Genomic DNA, 23,864 nt, shown 5'->3' with positions numbered 1-23,864 from the left:
CAAACCAAAGGCTGTCAAGAGCTCTTTAAAATGAGACGGTTTAAACCATATCTTTTATCTAGCTTATCCATACAGACACTTGAGGATTGTATAATATATATTCATGTCTCCTGATTCTATGTCATTGGTCAGAAATACTGGAGGGAGTTGAACGTCCGTCTTTAGGGGGCCTCCACTAAGAACTCCATAGTGGGAAGCAAACCAAGCACATTCCAGTAATGCCAGCCTTGGGAATCAGCTTTCATTCTGCTACTGTGCAGTGCAGGCCATATCGAAGGAGGTGTTCAGCACTTCAGACAAAGATAGAAACGAACCAGATGACATAACGCTGGCCTTACAGACAAAACTGTATTTACAAGAGGGGGGCATGAAATTATTATGCAACAGAAGTGTGTGTGTGTGTGTGTGAGAGAGAGAGACACAGAGAGATAGAGAGAGAGAGGGAGATTGAGGGACTGCTTGAGTGCACCTTTGAGTGCAAGCAAGTTTGTGCGCACCTTGGATAATTTGGCTATACTAGTATTCAGATTCTTCTTAATAGAGTAACATGCAGCTTGTTACAACAAGTGTTGGCCATTATCTGTGGTGTGTATTTTCTGAAAAAGTATTCAAATTCAGTTGTTGAATAGATTGACGGTGGCATTAATTGTCTCTAAACATGCCGGTATTCAATATAGCCTACTGTTGACAGACAGCTCTCAAAAATACCAAAGAATGGACTTTAATAAATTAATATTTATGTACATTTACATTCATATGTTTCAGTAACATGGTGGTTTTTCGACTTTTTTTAATCGTTTTTTTGATGGTAGTGTTCATTGATCCTTTCAGCCTTTTCATCAAGTAGCACATCGTTTCATCCCATTGCACCACAGCTGTCCCATGACAACAATGTGTTTTGACACTGCGCAAGCCCAAGCGCGCAGACACACAAGATGACAATGGTGGATTTAGAAGCACTTGCGGTGGACAATGCTGGGGCCTGCCTCATCGTATTCCTGCTTGCTGATCCACATCTGCTGGAAGGTGGACAGGGAAGCCAAGATGGAGCCACCGATCCAAACGGAGTACTTACGCTCGGGTGGGGCAATGATCTGGAAGAAGACAGAGGGTACATTTAGAAATGGATTTGATCAGTGTTTCAGGTGAGACTTTGAGAGAACAACAATCTGTGATAGATACCTTGATCTTCATTGTGCTGGGGGCCAGGGCAGTGATCTCCTTCTGCATACGATCAGCAATACCTGGGTACATGGTGGTACCACCAGACAGGACGTTGTTGGCGTACAGATCCTTACGGATATCAATGTCGCACTTCATGATGCTGTTGTAGGCGGTCTCATGAATACCAGCAGACTCCATACCTGTTCAGGTGAACACATAATGTAATAAATGAAACAGGTGACACCTGGACCAACTGGGAACAGTGATATTAATATGTATTTTTGTGGAGTTGATTACGCACCAATGAAGGATGGCTGGAAGAGGGTCTCTGGGCAACGGAAACGCTCGTTACCAATGGTGATGACCTGACCGTCGGGCAGCTCATAGCTCTTCTCCAGGGAGGAGGAGGAGGCGGCGGTGGCCATCTCATTCTCGAAGTCCAGAGCCACATAGCACAGCTTCTCCTTGATGTCACGCACGATCTCACGCTCGGCTGTAATAGTAGTAATTCATTAGCCATCAAACGAACAGAACACAGCCTCACACTCACCCACATGTTGGCAATGTCTGGAATGTGTCAAGATCACTACTGTTTACTACCGTTGACAATTCAAACAAGTGGATGTTGAAAGTTCACAGTAACAGAAATCTCACCGGTTGTGACAAAGGAGTAGCCACGCTCAGTCAGGATCTTCATGAGGTAGTCGGTCAGATCACGACCAGCCAGATCCAGACGCATGATGGCATGGGGAAGAGCATAACCCTCATAGATGGGGACGTTGTGGGTGACACCATCACCGGAGTCCAGCACAATACCTATGGCACGATGAATTATGGTTACAATGATTTCCCAGAAACAGGACAGTATCATGTTCATTGAGATGAATATGTTGGCCTACTTTATATTTATTATAAAAACACGGCTTAAGTTTAGGTAAGACTCAGATTTAAAAAAAGAAAATTATGTAAAGACTGCAACAACTTATATTTAATAACTTAAATGTCAGTGTCTCTGTATGTGTACAAAAGCTAAACCATATTCATGTTTCTCACCAGTGGTACGGCCAGATGCGTACAGGGACAGCACAGCCTGGATGGCCACATACATAGCTGGCACGTTGAAGGTCTCAAACATGATCTGGGTCATCTTCTCTCTGTTGGCCTTGGGGTTCAGTGGGGCCTCAGTGAGCAGAGTGGGGTGCTCCTCGGGGGCCACACGCAGCTCATTGTAGAAGGTGTGGTGCCAGATCTTCTCCATATCATCCCAGTTGGTGATGATACCGTGCTCAATGGGGTACTTCAGAGTGAGGATACCCCTCTTGCTCTGAGCCTCATCTCCTACGTAGGAGTCCTTCTGACCCATACCCACCATGACACCCTGGGAGATGAAAAATCATAGAGGTGAATGACAATCACTGTAATATGTGTAAACTATTGCTTTGTGTGAATAAACATGTTACTGCAACATCCGTAAATCCTATACCTGGTGACGAGGGCGACCAACGATGGAGGGGAAGACAGCCCTGGGGGCGTCATCACCGGCAAAGCCAGCCTTCACCAGGCCTGAACCATTGTCGCACACCAAAGCGGTAGTCTCGTCGTCGTCGCACATCTTGGTGGGTACTGAGAGGTCAAATGAAAAGAGATGCACATGCACATTTTAATACGGGAATCTCAGCTCAACAGTCTGTTACACATATTACTCTCATGAGGGAGGGAACATTAGGGAATGGCAATAAACTACAAAAAAACGTCGGTTGAAGGATACTTTAGCGAAAAGGTGTGCAAGATTGGAAAAAGAGAAACCACAGAGAAAGAGAAAAAAGGGGGAGAGAGATAGAGAGAGAGAGAGCGACTGAGAAGAGACATTGAAAGTTAAAGAAAAGCGGAGGAGGGGAGAAAGAGGGAATAGAGCCTCAACAGGTGGGGGATCAAGGTCCAGTAATCTGATCTTTTCCTTTGTATTTTTAGAATTTCCTATTATTATAGGGTCATGGCTGAAATTGTTGGGATACATTGCAAACAATTGTTATGATCTATTCCACAAAAGCCTGTAGGCTCTATTACTGAAGGGGGGTCGTATGCATGCATCTCACCCATAAGGCTTTCACTTGAAATGTCATATAGGCCTGATTCAGTAAATAATTAAGAATGAATTATTTAAAAGAATTTGCACCAATAAAGCTGTCACTGATATGGTTCGATTTCGTTGAAGAAAGATGTAATGCTTCTTTATTAACCAAGGAAGTCGATAGTACACAACAGACATTATTAATACCGTTAATTGGTTTTCAGTTTTCCTATTAATTGTCATGTGAGAGTAGCTGCTCTGTTCCTTCCTCTGTTCCTTTACCCAAAGTAAGCCCCACGCTTTCAAAACCCCTTATTAACACAGGCTTATAAGACTATCCTAATCACATTTCCCCTTAATTACTGATTAAACTGATTATCTTATAGAAGTCGAATTGTTGGTTCAGCTCCAGCTTCCTTACCTTGTTGTTGCCTTTCAGACGAAGCTTGGAGTGCAGAACGCTACCGCTTGTGGTTCCTGCTACGGGAGGACGCTCACCCTGGGGAACCTTATATACCCATCGCCTATGATTTTTTTCAAACCTGTCTCACACACCATTGAGGATGTCTGAGTGTTCTGTTGGAATTTTTCCCAGCGCCCATCCATATTAGGTTCTTGGAGTGTCAACGTACGGGTGCGTAGTAGTCAAGCGACATGACTCCGTCGTTTGGACGGGTGCGCGGCTGCCCATAGAAGGCGTTGGAGTCATGAATTCAAGCTACGGTGCGCGGTCCGTATATGGAGAGTGTAGGATTTGTAGAACTCTTTCCATATCACAGATCGGCAACAAGGAGGGTTTCCCTCATCTAGTTTCTTGCCTTAACAGAGTAAAACATCGACGTTCTGTCGTTTGACTCTGGTGATCCAAATATTCTGCGACCACAGCAGCAACTAAAGGAACGTTGGTATAACGGAAGAGGTTTATCCGGTTTTGGTCCTGAAGTTTTGTCGCGGCAGATAAATTCGCCTCTAAAGACAGAAGCGGAACTATAGAACTGGAACTAGTTTATTAGTCTAAGATTGTATTATATCCTTTGATTATACATTTTTATTTCGTATTTGTCAAGCTATTTTGTTTCTTTATATTGGGGGGTCAACACGTTGACTGGCTACGGATGTAAGGAGACCATGCACTAAAGGAGTTGGGATGGCTTCGAGTATGTGGTGAGCTGCTGCTGGTGTGCATCATTGAATTTATAAAAACATTATGTAACAAGAGAGACCAACTGCTATTTCGTAATGTTTCTTCTTTTCTTCTTTTGTATGCAGTGTTTGCCATAGATACTGGCACTTTATGTTTTTTACAAATAAAGGCAGCTGGTTTGTAAAGTTAGTTTCTGTCAAGTGTTCATTTTGTAGATGTCTGGCATTTGCTGTGTATGAATGAAAATACATTTAGCTCATATGTGTAAATTATGTCCAGGTGTTTATCTGCCAAGATGGGCCAAAATGGTAAAGGATCATGCATTTGAAACACAGAGGTAAATAGTGATAGAACAGTGTTTTAAGTCTTTCAGCAATAGAAAAGATAAATTGGACCATAAGTGAATATATTTGCAAACATGCCAACAGTCTGAGTGTGTTCTGCCCTATCTGAAACAAGAAGCTGCTGAGTTTCCATCAAGGAACAATTCAGGGAAGTTGTAGAGCAATGCACTTTAATGTATTCTTCAGAGCCTCCAATTGCATCTAAAGAAAGAGCAAGGAGGATGATAATATTTTCAACAATAATCACAGTTTGAGGTATTAAATATTTCCTTCGTATGATTTATGGATTTCATAACAGGAGCCATAAAAAAACCTCTGGAGGTGCCTTGACGGTTTTCTGACTTCATGTTACATGTACATCCCAAAAAGATTAGTACCCTAGTATCCAAGCTACTTTGTAGAATCTTAAAAATGATTTTTTAACTGTTTGCCACTTATTTAGAGCCCATCAAGGTAATAGGTCAGAGGGGTTTGTTGACTTTTCAACATCTGTGTATGTGTGTCTCTATATTGCTGTTGCTTCCGCTTACTTGTGTTGCACAGGTGCTCGTTAGGATGACAGTTAGCAGGCCTTGGTTAACCATCACACAGGCCTCCTGGTCAAAGAGGGAGGTAAGCTGCTTACCCGCTCGGCTGATCAGAGGACCACTTCAAACCTTGAGTCCTAATAGGGAAGGATTTTCCTCACCAGAGCAGGCACAGGAGACGAAATGGCAACGGGTGGTTTCCAGGGGTCGCATGCACTCTGCACTGTTGATGGGGAAACAGGCACACTGACACACACTGAACTGGGTCAGGAAACCGTTGATGCAGGAGTAGGATTTTCATGCAAAGACAATAAGCAATGTCTCTCTAGCAAACGTTCTCAAAAGGTTAGTAGAACTGATTTTTGAACAGTAGAACTGATTTTCGAGTTCTTATCCAAGTCCTTATCACTTTCCTGTTATGATGCACTACTTCAGTATCTCTTTATTTTCATCAACTGTGTGCATGGCACTGCTAACCTCAACCAAGGTAAATGTGTAAATGTGTAGATGAGACCCACTGAAACAGTCTGATATGGGAGAAGAGAAGATTCACATTCATCAACACACAGGCCACAATGTTCACTGTTCACATTGCATCCATAACAACAGAACCCCCTTGTGGTGATCTTATGAAACAACAGTCCTCTGGTAAAACAATGTAACAAAATCCCTTACAAATTAAAATCTATGGAAAGGACCACACTGTAGATTTGATGACAAATTCAGCAGTACATTTTTAATTTATACTTCAATACCTAATAATTTATCACACAAAACTATCTTCATATTGATTAAATAATTTCTCTGCTCATACATAAAAAATAGAGACGGGTTGATACGTATGATATTCAACATATATATACTTCAGACATATACTTCTTTTTTTAAGCTGTCAATAAAGTGTGCGTCATTCAAGCCAGTGCAGTAACTTGCTCAGTTAATAGGAATTGTGTTCCTTTGTACTCACTTTACTCTAATGGATGTATAAAAACAAAGACAGGTTGTCCTTGTTATTGTTCATCTATTGCTAACAAATTATGGCGTGGCCACAAAGAAGCATCCAAAAAGAGACACATAGTATTTGCATTCTAGGCACGACATTCGTTTTTTTCTATATAAAAAGTTTTTCTCTATAAAATTCAGTGAAACTGTGGCATACTGACCCTGTTGCACAGCTATACAGCTGTCACTCAAGCATTTTGTGATGAGGATATGCACATACTAACACATATTAACTTAAACACTTGGCTACAGAAATAGCCACTTGGCTAAAATATAAAAATGTAGGAAATGAAATTGATTATACAATTCCAGTCTTGTCCAATTTTGTCATCAAAACAACTAGTGGTTGGAGTTTGGTACAGCCAGTGGGTTCCATGACTACACAGCCTTGCACAGGGGCCGCCTTGCAGCAGCTCAGTTCACTGAGTGGAACACAACAGAAGTGGCGATAATATCACTGTCAGCACTTGTGGTTGATTTATCTTTTAAATCTGCAGTCATTTAGCTGATTTGCAGTGAACTTACTGAGGTCTGCCAGTGTAACGGGATCTTTCTTAGCTCTGTCACCCAGAATTAAACATGACCAGAGAGGAGAGGACAGGAATCTGATCAATCAATGCACAAAGGTTGTCAGCCATTACAGACAATTCCAAATTCACGATCAGCTGATCCTAAGAGTTTCAGAGTGCACTGGACGTGCAAACGCCATTAAAAAGACTTCCAGCAACTGTGCCAAAATCACTGTAATTTCTTTGACAACCTGGAATGTTGGAAAGGCTAGCTGAAGAAGAAGAAAAAAAACAAGGTATGTTTTACAAAGGCCAATAACAACATAATAATGCTGTGTGTTATAATTGGGAGTGTACAGTTGAAACCCGTCAAATAAAGCCTTCACACCTAGGGGCCACTGTGTAGTGTTCCAACAGCAGACCATCATATACTGTACAGTAGCTTTCAAGTTTTTGGATACAACATAAAAATACATTGTGCAGTCATAAAAACGTGGCATACTGTGTGTGTGTCTTTCAGTATCTCAGGAGCAAATAAAAATAAGGCAGGTTTGATAAGTGGACGCACAGACTGACTGGCGCGGTGCGTGATGTCCTGTAGCACTTTCCTTACGGTCTTCTTGCTGTTGAGGAGGTCTTCAAGCATGGTTCATCTTCTTTTCCCTTTGTCAAAGAGTAGTTTTCCAAACCTCCCTTACCCTATTTTTAAATATATCAGGGAAAAAAAAAAACCCTCCCCACTCCGACCCCAAAGCACCGGTCAGCTTCAGGCAGCCCCATGACTGTACTTCAGCCTCTGAAGAATCTATATGTGCTAGAAACAAATACAGCCAGATACTTCACCATCAGTCTGTGGTCCTGGAGACCTTTGACCAGTCTCAGTTCATACTCTCTGGGGGTTGGGGTGGGGGGCATCATGATGCCTTATTTACACAGGATCTGTTTCTGCTCGTCATGCATGAAGGCCTGCTTCTCCATCAGCCTCCGGAAAAGTCCATCGCGGTTGCTTAGCAACTCGGCGTGGCGACCGCACTCAACGACGCGGTGCTTGTCCAGCACGGCGACAGCATCGGCGTTCTGGATGGTGGAGAGGCGGTGGGCGATGATGAGCACCGTGCGGCCCACCATCAGACGCTCCAGTGCCTCCTGCACCAGGTACTCATTCTCTGAATCCAATGCACTGAGGGAGGGCGGGGGGGGGGGGGGGGGGGGGGTATAGAGAAAGATGGGGTCAGAGTGAGCGGGTAAAAAAAAGATGAGAGAGTGACACAGAGGACACAAAAAGAGTTGGAGAGAAGAGGAGATATGGAAATGGAAGGAGAAGGCAAGATGTGTGAGGAACAAAAGAGGAAAGAGGACAGCAAAAAGGAAGACAGAGAGAAAGACAGAGTAAGGGGTAATTGAAAGAGAGAGAGAGAGAGCAGGAGATCGATGCAAAGATTGGAGGGGTGGGAAAGATGGTTAAATAATTTAGATTGACAATATACGAAAGACAGGAATGTAGAATTTTACAAATATATTGCACAGGTGCTCCTACCTTGTAGCTTCATCAAGAAGGAGTATCTTGGGGTTCTGAAGAAAATGAAAAGGGATTTAAGTTTTGCACTGACATACATACACATACACACATAGTAAAACATAAGTCAAGTGAAAGAATCGCTTACCTTAAGCAGAGCTCTTGCTATGGCAATTCTTTGTTTCTGACCACCTGTCAGGAGGGATTAGACATGACATTTAATACGGACACAAATTTAAAGGTTAAGTTGTCACTAAATCAGACAAGTAATCACCTAATTAGAAGATTAAGCTTTTGTGAAATTGAGTCTAATCAAATTCTAATGTGGCGAACACCGCAAATCTGGTTAGGGATTTCAATGAAGGGAAAGTCAACAGACAATGAGAACACTTGAAGATAAAATGACAAAGGTGGGTTTTTCAATCCACATGAGGGAGACATTTAAATCCTTCCTTTCCTCATTGCACTCTCAGTTTAAAAAAAGTGATATTTAATAGTGTTGTAAATGATATAATTTCTTTACATCTGCAAACATCATTTCATTACTGAGATTATACAAGAGGGTATTTGATTGTAATTGAAAGTTGCTATTTTTTGTAATTTCACCGTTTTGATCGATTTAGAAAGTCTGTAGCAATGTCCATTTGTGGGTAATTTCAATACAAGACAAATTTCTCTCTGAGAACAATAAATACATGCACCCATGCAGACAGACAGGCATATCAACTAATTATTATGATTAGCAGTAGTAGTTACAGTAACAACAACATCAATATTAATAACGATATTCAAATTCAAAAGAAAATGCAATGAACACAACAGTTTTTTCCCATACCTGACAGAAGAATGCCCTTCTCTCCCACCATGGTGTCAAAGCCTTTGGGGAAGCCTTGAACAAAGTCGTGAGCATTGGCGATCTGGGCAGCACGGTAGATGTCCTGAGCTGTGACATTCCTGGGGTCCACTGCACCGTATGCTATGTTCTCTGCTATGGAGCTGGAGAAGAGCACAGGCTCCTGCAGCACACACACACACACACACACACAAATACACACATGGAGACAAATACGTAGGTTTTAACAAAAGTAAATCGTCATTTGTAACTACACATTTATACTTGAAAACGTAATAAATATGCTGAAAACTGTTACTATACTTTTTTAAAAGGATAAATCCCAAGATGAAGTAGTGTATAGAAGTAAGTAATAAAGATAGCAAACAAGTTCCAAAATTGTAAACAAAGCCGTAAAAAAACAGGATGCGTCAGACAAATGTCCTTCAGCTGTTCAGACAGCGTCTGCCTCCCAGACACTGTGTTGGAACAGCTGAAGGAGCACATGTCTGGTTTCAAGGACCTTTTGAAAAGCTTTGGAACTTCTTTTCTATCTTCTGAAGCATAAACATGTTATCTTTAAACATTTTTGAGTATTTTAATTGGTGGACTTACCTGACTGACAGTTCCAATATGACTCCTCAGCCAGTAAGGATTAAGTTCCCGCACATCTCTGCCATCAATAGTGATCATACCTGTGACAGCAGGGCGACAGCATGTTATGTCTCCTATGCTGCTAACAACAGATGCCTTTAAATAATCATCTTCACACAGGGGCCAGCAGCCTATAAATCACTTTGGTACCCTAGCGCTAAATGACATAGGCCTAAAGGACTGTACTACTGAGACCTCTGCAACTGAACCCAAAAAAGCAGTAAAAAAAAAAAACTCTCTCATAGGGTACAGCCTTAAATTAAAACCCTATGGAGGCCAGATGCTAAGATGTGACGAAATGTGAAGAGGAAGTACCGGTATGTATGTATGTATGAGTACATATGACTAGGATCTTCAACTTAAAAACAATCCATTTACTATGTCTGTACTGAAGAACTGCAGCAAGACTAACCAAGCCATTTCACTGAGAGGGAATAATTGGCACACGGCACACTGATAAAACATGCATGCTGGAGTTTGCTGAAAGTGCACAATAGATGAATATTGCAATGACAACACTGAACATTTTTAAATCTTAGTATCTTAAATCGAGGCAATATATGCTTGTTTTTTGTCTGACAAGCGTTTCAGTCCTTAAATATCTTAATAAGGTATTATAACTTGTTACTGAGATTTTATTACTGGTTCTGAGCAAGTTAATGGTTGAAACTAGTTTGATCACCACTGACAAGTACAAAACTGCTTTGTCAAAGTCAGAATTAAGACAAATGTACTTCTTTTTAGTCTGGCCAGCTTAGTTTTAAGATATATTTGGGTTCTTTTAAAAAACAATCTTGGTAAGTCAAATTTTCCCGTTCTGTTGACAGATCATTTAGCTTATTTCAAGTAATATATCCCCCATTTTATTACTTTTCTTTCTTGTTTTTGAAAGCTGAATTTTTGCAGTGAAATTAGGTCTGTGTTGAGGTGCATCATCTCCTCCTGGTGTGCCTTACCAGAGTCTGGGTCATACAGGCGCAGCAGCAGGGACACCATTGTGGACTTGCCCGACCCGCTGGGCCCCACCACAGCCATGACGGATCCAGCCGGCACCACCAGGCTCAGGTCCTGGAAGATGGGTGCTTCTTTGCGGGTCGGGTAGGCGAAGGACACGTTGTGGAACTGCAGCTGGCCCTTGAACTGCTCCGGCCTCAAAGATATACCCTCTGAGGAGAGAGAGAGAGAGAGAGAGAGAGAGAGAGAGAGAGAGAGAGAGAACAAGTGATGGAAAGACAGAAAGGGGGGGAAGGGGTGGAGGGAGGGAGTGAGGTAAGGCTTAGTCTCTTAAAAAACAGGATGTAGCTATGATGTTGCAACAATTGCTATTATTGTTAAGTAAAGGTTTTCCACCATGGGTAACAGTGGATTCCTACAGAGATCCAAATACTATTGTCTGAAAGTAACATACATAATGTTATTTTACATTTGGCCAGATTATTCACCAAAACTCCTACTAGATCAACTATACTAAGCTATGAAGTGAAATGTTGGTGCATGATTCTAACCACACAGTATGGTGTAATAATGAGTGCAGGACAGTAAGACTTGTTAAGGCATACTCACCATCGAGGGGAAACTCTGGTTTCCTGTCCACTAGTTCCCACAGTCTGGCTCCAGCACCAAAGCCTTTCATCAGCTCTGAGTAGAAGGAGCTGAAACCTTTCAGGAAGAAAAGTAAAAACATCAGTAAAGGCCTGAACTTCAGTGAACCTGAGGCACCTTGTAATATCGCTGATGCTTTGGTACTGCCGTGTGATTACGTCAAGTAATATCTGTATATTTCTATCAGTATTCCCATGTTTGGACGGCACTACAGTGGGGAAAATAAGTATTTGAACCCCTGCCGATTTCGCAAGTTTGGCCACTTGCAAAGAAATTTGTGATCTATAATTGTAATGGTAGGTGTATTTTAACAGTGAGAAACAGAATATCAACAAAAAAAATCCAGAAAACTGCATTTTATAACATTTATGACTTTATTTGTATTTGATGCAGAAAATAAGTATTTGAACCCCCAAGCAAACAGCAAGAAGTCTGGCTCCCAATGACCAGTTATGTGCCCAAGAAGCACACAAATTAGTCCTCATTAGGCCTAACAAGGTACACCTGATCTCAACTGGTGACGTGTATAAAAGAAACCTGTCCAAAGAATCAGACTTCACACCTTCAACCTCACCACCATGGGCAAGACCAAAGAGTTGACCAAGGACGTCAGAGATAAGATTGTAGACCTGCACAAGGCTGGAATGGGTTACAAAACCATCGGCAAGCAGCTTAGTGAGAAGCAGACAACTATTGGTGCGATTATTCATAAATGGAAGCAACACCAAACAACTGTCAATCGCTCTAGGTCTGGGGCTCCATGCAAGATATCCCCTCGTGCGGTATCGGTGATCATCCGAAAGGTGCAGAATAACCCCAGAACTACACAGGGGGAGCTTGTGAATGATCTCAAGGCAGCTGAGACCACAGTCACCAAGAAAACTATTGGCAACACACTACGCCGTAATGGTTTGAAGTACTGCAGCACTCGCAAGGTCCCCCTGCTCAAGGAAGCACATGTACAGGGCCGTCTGAAGTTTGCCAATGAACACTTGAATGATTCTAAGGAGGATTGGGAGACAGGATGTGGTCAGATAAGACCAAAATCAAGCTCTTTGGCATCAACTCGACTTGCCGCATTTAGAGGGGGAAGAATGCTGAATATGACCCCAAGAACACCATCCCCACCGTCAAGCATGGAGGTGGAAACATTATGCTTTGGGGCTGTTTCTCTGCCAAGGGTACAGGACGACTCCACTGCATCGAGGGGACTATGGATGGGGCCATGCAACGTGGAATATTGGGCTTGAACCTCATTCCCTCATTCCCTCCCATTGAAAACGCAACCTTAAGGATTTGGAGAGGATCTGCAAAGAGGAATGGACCAAAATCCCTCCTGAGATGTGTGTAAACCTGGTGACCAACTACAAGAAAAGTCTGACGTCTGTGCTTGCCAACAAGGGTTATTCCACCAAGTACTAAGTCATGTTTTGCTAGGGGTGTCAAATACTTATTTTCTGCATCAAATGCAAATTAAGTCATAAATGTTATAAAATGCAGTTTTCTGGATTTTTTTGTTGATATTCTGTTTCTCACTGTTAAAATACACCTACTATTACAATTATAGATCACAAATTTCTTTGCAAGTGGCCAAACTTGCGAAATCGGCAGGGGTTCAAATACTTATTTTCCCCACTGTATATATAAAGCAGAGGATTACATACATGATCCTGGAAACCCATTTAGTGGTAACAGCCACCTTTGGCCATGGAGGTAAAGTAGCTATAAAATAGTGTTAGTCCTCTGTCACAAGGCTAACAAGCTAAGTCTCATAAATGACACGGCCTTGACTACCGGTAATGATCGTCTGATTTATTGCTTGTGTGGTTCTCGGAAAGATCTACACAATCTGAGTTCTTATGAAAGCTTGTGACCCAAAACAGTAAGTATGCAAGAGCACAAGAGCAGGTCTTCTCATTTCTCTTTCACTAGCCCAACCCACTTTAGTACTTCTAACTCTGCTTAGTCTGTGTTAGTGATCGCTGATTAAGAGTTTATTCTGGGTGAAAGTGTGGAATGTACTCCTGTTACCACTTCCCTTACACACTAAATGTTTGTGCAGAGGTCACTGAACTGAGTGAAACTTTTCTGTATGACACCATTTATGTCATTGGTTGCTTTCTTGAGCATTAACCATGATTTCCATTATCATTGTTTTGTATATCCTGTATAACTTGTATCACCTCTTTCTTTGTCTGTAAAGTATACTTGAGTTCATATCATCATCATCGTTACTATTATTACTTTTTACTGCCTCTATCAGTCACTCCCTCAGTTCTAGAATGACTTTTCATGTATTCCATGCTCTTGCAAAGGTTTTATCCAAACACTTTGAATTGTCTTTGTGTGAAAAAAGTACATTTGCTCAGTCATTCCTTACACACCACACAGACGCAGCACTAAGACACAGCCACCTCATCTAATAATGCACTGGTCAATATTCTTACTTTGGTTATTTGAAAATAAAACTATTTTAAAAGATCATAAGAGAACCACAGCACTGATATGTGCAGATCATTTGATGGAAAAAGGGGTACTATTGCAAAAAAATGCAAAGCATGCCAGTTTGGCTACTTAAATGAGATAGAGAATATTTGAGTGGGGAATTCCAGGAATCAACAATGTAGGGGAATATCATTCACCAGTGAAAGTAGCTGTGATACCACCAACTATAGCTATTTAAAGAGGACCTCTAATGCTCATTTTCAGTGTTTTATTTTTGGGGTCTACTAGAATCGTTTTACATGCTTCAATATTCCAAAAACAAAAGTATAATTTTTCTGATACTTTACTCTTCACTCTCCGTCTGAAATGCTCTGTTAGAGCTCCTGTGTCTTTAAACCCTCCCTCCCAATGAGCCCAGTGTGTTCTGATTGGTCAGCTAGGCGAGCAACATGGATTGTGTTACAAGATTGCATCATCTTCCAACAAGGCGTTTCAAGCAGCTGAGAAAAAGTGGTTTCTGTGGGAGAGAGTCACTCCCTCTAGCATGTACTTTGGGAATTGAATTGAATTGAATTGAATTGAATTGAATTGAATTTAATTCATGTGTCATTAAGGATACTTTTCATTACGATCCTTTAGTAGATCTTATACTTTTAGCATGACTATTCTAATTTATAAATGTATCCTTGAGGTCCATGAAAGGCTCAATTAAGATTTTGTGGTTATTGATGTTAAATACACCAGAAATGTATATACAGTATATATTCATATTTTGTCATAATTGATAATAATATATAATTCAGTTCAATTCAATTCAATATAAAATAATATATATATATTATTGTCGTTGTTATTTGATTATTAATTAATACTGTTTTTGTTCATTTAAAAAAAATATATGTTCTGTAAATTGCTTTGGATAAAAGTGTGTTATTGTTATTACTGTAACTAATTTTCAATGCCCTTCCCAATCAACTCCTTAGTGCCACAATTCCCTTTTTATGTCCTTCATGATCTTCCAAATGTTTATTTCAACACTGAATTATTATGATCATTATTACTGTTATGATTTATACTTCCCTTATCAATTGACCTTTCAGTGCCACAATGAATTTGAATGTCCATCATGCTTTGCCAAATGTTTTACATACACATGTCGAATTGTATTTTTGTCTAGAAAAGTTATATACCAATAAACCTGCCTTGCCGCTCCTTAGATGCCAAGATATAATAATTTCATCTGATTAAGTTATGACTACAATTTCAGAATGAAAACATTCCAGGAAATCATTGCCACTACACTGATATGTGCAGATAAAACTACACAAAGAAGATAAAATGAGAGACACAACTGAAAAGCCAGTTTGGCTACTTGGTGAGGTGGGAAATGTTCTTTGGCATATCTGAGGGGGGAATTCCATGAAACAAAACGAAGCAAACAATGTGGGGAATACCGTGCATTGCTCCATCAGTGCCATTCTCTATTGTGGGGAGGTACAAGACCTTCATTGTCATGGCAACAACTGATTAAAATGGAAGACCTATACTGCATTTTGCACATTTTTTGTTTCATTTAATTTGTTTCCACATTGTTTGCACCATCGCAAAGACCCTAACCCACCTATAAATACATGTACACAGACGCACCACACAAACATACAAACACACACACCTGCAACGCTGATGCCCACCCAGAAGGTATACATGAGGAAAGAGGAAAGCTCTCCCACAGTCATCTGTTCACTGGCAGTCAGCAAGCCACCCTTGTAGAGCACCGACAGGATCATGATGTTTCCACTGAGGCCAGTCTGTTTAAAACAAACACACACGCACACACACACAGAGAAAAGAGAACAACAAACGTTAAAAAAGGGTAAAAGAGGGTGGATTGTGTTAGTATTGGTAAACCTAGTCTTTACACTGTCTCAGGAAACCAAAAACTGCAGTGGGAACAGGCTGTTCTGGTGGGCAACAAGATGACACAAGATGTGTTATTGTGTTATATCTCTACAGGTTTGGGCTTCTGTAGTCAGACAGTCAGAGAGAGCTTAGGAAGGTTGGACAGAGAGACTGAGAAGTAATGAAAATGATGGACAGAATAAGAGAGAGAGAGAGTGAGTGAGTGAGTTTGGAATGGTACAGTGAAATGGAGTGAGTGTGACTTAGTGGAGGAGTAGTTATGAAGTGAGACCAAACTATTCAGAATCAGAATCATGTTTATTGGCCAAGTAAGTTTACACCTACAAGGGGTAGGTCAGAAGTGAGTCCAAATTATTGAAAGAGAGTGGAGAGAATAGGCTATATCATAAGAGACTACGTTTGGACTGAAACTGAGAGTGAGATGTGCGTCAGTTTGAAAGAGTGAGTGAGTTTGGAGAGCACTTGAGAGGTTCCAGGCCCGAGTCATGTTTAGGCCACTCACCATCCCAAAGAAGCCGGCCCTCAGCACAGCCTCCTTCTTGGCCAGCTGGAAGACGTAGTTGATCCTTTCCACGTACTTCTCCACCTCGCTCCGCTCCTTCCCAAACGCTCGCACCGTTCTCAGGTTACTGATCCTCTCCTCGGCCAGCTGAGACAGAGATGGGACGGAGAGAGGGAAAGAGAAAAAGAGAGTGAGAGGGCGGGAGGGAGGAGAAGTGGGGATTGAGCAGAGAGAGAGAAGAGTGAATAGGCATGTTGAGAAAAGGCAACAAAAAGAAGAGGTGGGGTGAGCGAGACTGGGGGAAGTAAATTACACCTCCATTTCAATTCTGAAGATGACAATGACGTCTTTCAACAGGGCCCTGTTCACTTTTGTGCCAGTCTCTTTTGTCAGAAAAAACAGCCCCTGGCAGTTTTCCAACACCCAAAACAACTTTTGTTTACCTGTGTGGCCTCAGCCAGCGAATCCTGGGTGCGTTTGGAGATGGAGCGCAGGTATCTGCCGTAGATCACGGCCAGGCCAGCCATGGGCGGCACAATCATCAGCACAAACGCAGCCAGACTGGGGGACACGTAAAACTACGAGGAAGTAGACAGGGGCGAGAGACAGACAACAAACAATGTTAGCAGTACATTCCAGGTAATCATGTCTTCATGGTTGAATGCCTTTTCATAAAAGACGTCTCTTCCACGCACACTTTTAATGGATTTGACGAAGTTTTAAGCAAAGGTTCTGTTCTTGTTACAGCCCCCTCTGCTGTTATACAATGCATTCACAACAATGGATGAGTCACAACCCATTCTTAACGTCATTCGGAAACAATCAAAATATTGGCTCACTGCGGTGCAGTGGAAAGTATGGGAAAGGGCAACAACAAAATTTCCTGAGACATCAAACAAGGTGTGAATGTATGTCTCATAGAGAGTCATGAAACCATTGTTAGCTTTTCATCAACTGGCTGACAGCAAAAAAATGTACCAGTGTTGTCGGAGGTCAAAACTCAGTTAGAATCACTGAAATTCTTGTCCTCTAATACATTTGTACATAATTACTGGTTCAACGTACAAACATGGAATTACAATATCTATCAGAAGTAAACATAATTTTAACAATATCAGATTCAGGGTATGCAAACGGTGAAATGTACAAGTATCCTCACACTCTAAAGAAAAATGAAAAATCCGACTGAATAACTACTTCTTCTTCCGTTAGTGACACACAAACACATTGTCATCAGAGTATCTCCAGAGTACACTTCTTTCCACTATAGAATAGAACTCTACAATATGGATGCTAATGGTGATTCTTTCTGGTCACTGGCATTTCATTTAATAACCCAATTCGTGCTGCACTGATAAGCAAACCTTTCATGGGTGATTGCTGCCACAAAATGAAGCTGATGATGGCAGAATGTTTGACTGAACAATATCTATAACATGGAACACAATACTATGAATATATCCTTGCATTTTTGTGCCACTGGCTTGGCGGTCCCCATAGCGCTTGCTAATTCAGTAAATGTCTGCGATGAGTGGAAGGAGTTCAGGAGCTGGAATGTAATTTCATTAGAGCAGGGTACACAATTGCCATCTGGGTCAATGACGTATAAGGATTTTCAACAGGCCAATTTTGAAATACAAAAAATAAGAATATCTATTGCAATTTTTCAAACATTTAGAATGTTGTGTACACGTAAATTCATATTAAAATGTTAAATCACTAAAATCACTTAATTTTTCATCTAGATAAATTGGCCATGGCCTTAAAAAATGTCATGTGGTGCGACCGTGATTTATCTTAAAACTAATTAATTTCCTTAACATACTTAACATTTTTTAAACAAGTTATCAGTAATATAAAGTGTTTAGAGACAGTATTTGCATTTCTTTTGAGTTTTTGTACATAATGATCTCATATTTTTGTTCTATTATGTCTTAAGTCCCCTTCTTAAATGTAGTTTAGACGTATTTTTCCTGTAAAGCGCATAAAACTGATAGATTTAAAAAAAAAAAAATACCATTTACTTAAGCATACTGTATTAGTGATTAATATTTCAGCCCAAAAAATTTGATATTTTTTATTAAGAATTAAATACAGTGATTGCTATTATTGGTCGCTCCAAATGATATGAAAACCTCCTATCGTTTAAAGAGATCAATAAACAATAAATTCCATACAAAACATAAATTAAAACCAGATTTTATTCAAAAATTCATAGAATTTTCATGAACACAAACATTACATAAACATATTTTTATATAAAAATCGCATCAAACTTGCCATTCAGGTCTTGAAGACTAGCTTGCTCCCTGGTCGCTCAGGAGTGCTTGAGGGATCTTCAGTGTGGCACATGGTTTCCCTCAGGTCTACTTTTACTGGCTGGTAACATAGGCATGTCTTCATTTCTACATGCTTCAAAAGCATGACACCTCCCTATGACTTATTTGTGCCGCTTGTGAAAACAAAACCTGGTGAATCTTAAGGGCCCGTCCACACGGAACCTGGATTGCCTGAATCCGGAAAGAAATGTTGTCGGATCTGCCCTCCGTCCACACGAACCCGGCAGATTGGGTCACTGAATCCGCAACCTTTTGAAACCGGTCTTAAGAGTGGAAAGATTCCAACCCACCAGCGCATCCGTGTTCGTGTGGACGCCTGATCCGCACATTTTCTAACCCGATGACGTAATTGCCCCACGCCACGCCTCGCAACCTCAGCCTGAACCCTAATTAACCCTGCTTCACTTCATAACAGCAACAACAATAACTAAATCGTTAAGAAGCTGGTTAGGAAAGGGATGACATTAACAAGCCATACTTTAATCTATCACTGCTTAATCTATTTGCATCAGACCATTGTTCAAAACTGTTTTTTTTTTTTAATATAAAGTGTATAGCCTATATGAGAAAATCTGACGTGAAAAGATTTATATTATAGACGGAAGTTTCAAAACAGTTATTTAACACAAACGAGGGTTATGGCGAAGTGCCCGATTCGAACTAGTTCTGTTGGAGTGCTGTGGTAAGAGTGATTTCAGGTGGTAGAGAAGTCGTTCAGCAATCGGTAGATTGCTAGTTGGATCTCGACTTCTCACTTTATGCGCAAGCTCCATGACGTCTTTACAGCGGATTCAACCACAGGTCCATCACTGACTACATGTAGAACTGTAATCTTTGGGCAGGTTGCCTGAAGCTCTTTCAGTATGGGCTCCAGGTGTGCCCACACTCCCTCCTCATCATGGCGGAGGCTGTCTGGCATCTGGTCAAATAGATTAAAACAGTTATAAATAAATGAATACATAAATAAATAATAAATTACTAATAAAGGCATAATTACTAAAGTGAAATGACATGCTCTAAATTATATTTTTAGCTTTTTCTCATGATATTGTACAAAGCTTAAACCTAAAACGTTGTTTCTGAAATATTAGAAAAAAATTACTCAAATTACATAAAAATCTATTCCAAATAATACTTAAATAAAGTACTTAACACATATAAATCATCAATTGAATATTAAAGCACAAAAACTGCCAATCAAGGACATATATCTATCATGGAAAACATTTTGCAATGGTCGCAACACATGATATTTGGTCGCACCACATGATATTTGGTCGCACCACATGATATTTTCAAGTTCAGTCAAAATTTACAGGCACAGAATTGGCCACCTAAACAAAACAACCTAGCTTAGCACAAAAGGTCACAATGAAATTTATAATCAAAATATATATTTGTAGAAATAACTTAAAATTCATTGTTTTTTTGAGGTCACACCACATGATATCGAAATATGGCAACTACATACCATCCGTTAAAAAGGTTATTTTTTTTTCCAAATTTGAGAGTGTTACAAACCTGTTGCTGATTCCATGGGTCCTTGGCAAACTGGTCAATGATGATATCCATTCAAAAACAGGAAGTTGCAACATAATTGTCCCAAAGTGGTCGTTTCTTGATGGTCGCACCACATGATATTTCATAAAATGGACATCATCGGACAAAGTTTGGTTGTATATTATGATGGAAATATAAATCCAAATGCTTTGCAATTTTACAAATACAACCAGCCTGACAACCTTACGCCACAAGCAGACTCCTCACGTAATTGATTTTAAAAGGGGATACATGTAGCTGCAATGGGCTGCAGTTGGCTGTGAGGTAAGACCGGAGGAGCTTCCTTGAAGGCTGACTACACAATGCAACTCTGCAGTGTATCATGCAAGATGTCAGGGTTGTGTGACGAGCAGTAGCTGTAATCATTGTTTACTATACATCAGCCACAATCTGTGAAATTCCAGACATTTTCTTGTAATAAGTTACAGTACAAGGAAGTTTCCAATTGTCAGACCAGTTTCTCAGGCCACACACGAGATGATGGAAAAGTGAAAGATATAATGGCTCTCATTTCCTGTAACAATAAAACTATCACACTTCCCTATTCTAGTACAAATATAGAACAAGGGCAACTAAGTTCACTCACTATCTGAGACCAGCTGACAGGGGCCATTGTAGCAGTCTGTAGATCACCAATTGAGTAAGCACAATGTTGACAGTCATTTCACAGGAAACAACCAATACAAATAATTAATCATACACCTTCAGTTTAAAGACCTTTATTACAAAATTAAATGATCCTGGTAATTAAGACTATAAAACTGTAAATGGCAGATGATGTTCGCCCCGACACTGAGCGTACTATGAGGGGAAAACTCATCCCCCTGTGATCTGCTCATTAGATCACCTTAGCAACAGGCGCTGGACAAAACAGACCTTCATGATAAGATCCCAAGAGGATCAAACCTTTAGACAGGCTACTCTTGAAAAAGAGCATCTCATTTGAACAGCTGCTTAGGAAGTCTTATTAACAGATTTGTTTGAAAACCCTTCTTCTGAGGGTTACGAGGCTTACAGCCATCTCAGCCATCAAAAATACTTGAGGCTTACCATCAGAGATTTCTTCATGAGGACAACAGCCTTTGTACAACCTTACATATTATCACCTTCTTTCCAAACACCTCTAACACCCTAACGTGGATACTGCCTCTATGGCTACAGCAGCCACAACAACAACTATAACAACAACATATACTCTGACATCTACTGGCACCACTACTACCAACTATACCCCATTTCAGTAGTCTCACGATCTGGGGATCTGTAGTAGCCAAACTGACCAGATTTACTGAACAGAAACAGAGAACTGGAGCAGAGAAACATCCTCACCATCATACTGACACCCACTCCTGCCTGGGCGACTGAGCGCAGGCCGTCTGAGAGGTTGTCCGTCAGCGAGCGTCCCACAATGGTTGTATCGGCCGACAGGCGGTTGATGAGTTCCCCAGTGCGAGTCTTGTCAAAGAACCCGACTTCCTGTCTGACGATGGAGGTGAAGAGAGATTCGCGCAGGTTGCGCACAATCTGTTGCCCTGTGAAGAGATTGCCATGCCAATACAATCTGTCAGTCACAGAATAGCAACAATAGCCATCAGGAGCCCAACTGAGATATAGTACATCAACAGTAAAAAGTTAACTTGAGCAGTGCATACCACTAGACAAAAAAACGTTCATAACATATTTATCATCATGTTTTATCATAAAATCTTCACTTGATCTTCACCGTCAAAAGCACAGTCTTTATTACCAGAGTGCTGCCAACAGCATGTTTTTTTAATCATCGTAGTTTTCTATTATCATAGTTCACAGTTCTGCCAACAGCACAGGAGAAACCCTGGGCGTCTACCTGAGATCTGCATGAGGTACACCCGTGCAGCGTTAGCAACTCCTCCACAGATGAACACTCCGGCCAGCATCAGGCACAGGGAGCTGAGGGAGGCACTGAAGTCTGCGGCAGGGGTGGTGTAGATGGTGTCGATAACTCTCCCCAAGAAAAAGGGAGCTGACATGGTTACAGCACTGGAGGCCACTAGGAAACCCATAGCCGCTGGGAATGAAAAGGTGGGGTAAATATGGTGTGGTGACAGCCATTCCATACGGTTTCAACAGGTGTAGCTCAAAACCCAACCAAATTGGCCATATTATCCTAGATTCATGAAGTTGAAGTGTCTCTTTACAAAAAGACTTCTACTAATGTGCCTAAACGTGGAAATATATCATAACTAGTTTTGTGAATCAGAAAAATTGTTAATGATAACATAACAATAATCCTTCCACAAATTCAAACTTTCTGCACATTAATACAAATTAAATTAAAACGATGACTGTTTTGTTGCGTCCATGCCATCACCCGAAATTACATCTAGGCTACCTACCAGACAAGCGCCACCGCTCCGGGTGCGCCAGGTGCAACAGCCGTCGGATGTCCTCAGATGGTACTGGCATAAGACTTTTATCAATCTTGGTTTTGTTGTCCTTTATTTCTACCCCATCTTGTGTGGCTGGCCTCGAATCAGTGGAGGTACTATAATAGTTTAGTTTGTGCGTCGAGAGTGTCCATACATGGTGGGGTGCTGAAACCTCTCCAAGTCGAATACAGGGCATTGGCGACGTGACTGACTCAAAACTATAAAGTGGCAGAGGACGTGACACGACGTATTCTCGTCTCTTTCGTGGTCCCTTTAGAACCGTACTTTCCACCCAGTAAGTCCGATTTTGACAGCAGTGTATGTTCCTGCGCTTCAGTAGATTCGCTGCTGTGCATCTTGTCAACTTAAATAGTCTCATCCTGTTAGAGAAACCTAGCTGTCAGGTGGGCAACCGCATAGAAACACAACTCAAAATGTTAACTGACACACAATTATCGAATGCACCATATTTTAAAAGGACGAACCAAACTGGTCAACGACAGATAACGTATTTTTAACTTCCCTTGCTACAATTAGTAAACGAGATGAATGAAATGCTAGTCTGATACATATAACACAAATGTCAAAGAAGTGACCGGTCTCTTCGGAACAGCTGCATCCCTCGTTGGTAGTTAGAGATCTGCCCAGTGGGAAAGGCAATAGTCTTCGTTTTGACAGTTATTTCACATTATCTGTTCATGACAGCCACATAAAAGAAGGTTTGTTGCGCCCAGCTATCGTCTATCGTTCGTTACCAACGCCCTGTCACAACAATCTGTCTACTGATAACAGTCCAGCTCAGTCGAACATATTCCCTTGACACTTTCAACGACGTCAACAATAACAATAAAACGCATGCACAAACATCCTCAAAGAAAACCATCCACCGTTTCATAAGACGAAAAGGTGACCCTGCTGTACCATCCAGCGTTCAAACTGACTAGCTACATGAGTGTGGCATTCAAACCAATGGCCGATCATGTAGTTCAACTTTTTCAGGCATGCCCAATCGAACACATCTCCTGCTAAATCTAACCACAACAAACACGTTAATGGTCTTTTTAGTTTTAAAATGCTGAATTTCTGTCTTTATGATAATAATAATTGTAATAGAACGTTTAATTACTCACAAACAAGCGAAACAATTATTACTTAAACAGGGCCCGTACGTGATTTATGTTTGTAATCGACGATGCGCAGCATGAAATTAATTAAAAGGCCACCATTTTAAGTTACACGTTGTCCACAAAATTCCTCCTATAACAACATTTACTGCAATACACTGGTTCATTTTTATTTCCCCACGCACATAGCAAAACTCTTTG

The 23,864-nt window shown here is 40.9% G+C and overlaps 2 protein-coding genes across 2 annotated transcripts; both read right to left on the bottom strand.

The window, feature by feature from the left end:
• Nucleotides 1-705: 705 nt before the first annotated feature.
• acta1b (actin alpha 1, skeletal muscle b) lies at nucleotides 706-3,763 on the bottom strand. The gene is made up of 7 exons (XM_012814318.3): nucleotides 3,657-3,763; nucleotides 2,648-2,787; nucleotides 2,218-2,542; nucleotides 1,819-1,980; nucleotides 1,466-1,657; nucleotides 1,183-1,364; nucleotides 706-1,094 (listed from the first exon to the last, which is right to left on the bottom strand). The coding sequence occupies exons 2-7, from the start codon at nucleotides 2,774-2,776 to the stop codon at nucleotides 951-953; spliced, it is 1,134 nt and encodes a 377-aa protein (XP_012669772.1). The 5' UTR covers nucleotides 2,777-2,787; nucleotides 3,657-3,763; the 3' UTR covers nucleotides 706-950.
• Nucleotides 3,764-5,971: 2,208 nt separating this feature from the next.
• Nucleotides 5,972-23,863, bottom strand: abcb10 (ATP-binding cassette, sub-family B (MDR/TAP), member 10). Its single transcript, XM_012814307.3, has 13 exons — nucleotides 22,507-23,863; nucleotides 21,978-22,178; nucleotides 21,461-21,663; nucleotides 16,676-16,810; nucleotides 16,233-16,379; nucleotides 15,483-15,618; nucleotides 11,327-11,422; nucleotides 10,720-10,929; nucleotides 9,725-9,804; nucleotides 9,113-9,293; nucleotides 8,426-8,469; nucleotides 8,299-8,333; nucleotides 5,972-7,941 (listed from the first exon to the last, which is right to left on the bottom strand). Exons 1-13 carry the CDS (start codon nucleotides 22,916-22,918, stop codon nucleotides 7,686-7,688), a joined length of 2,136 nt encoding a protein of 711 aa, XP_012669761.2. The 5' UTR covers nucleotides 22,919-23,863; the 3' UTR covers nucleotides 5,972-7,685.
• Between the last annotated feature and the right edge of the window lies 1 nt (nucleotide 23,864).

The sequence above is a fragment of the Clupea harengus genome, chromosome 13 (assembly GCF_900700415.2).
Source record: "Clupea harengus chromosome 13, Ch_v2.0.2, whole genome shotgun sequence".
NCBI classification, from domain to species: Eukaryota; Metazoa; Chordata; class Actinopteri; order Clupeiformes; family Clupeidae; genus Clupea; species Clupea harengus.
This window is presented reverse-complemented; position numbering and strand designations above follow the sequence as displayed.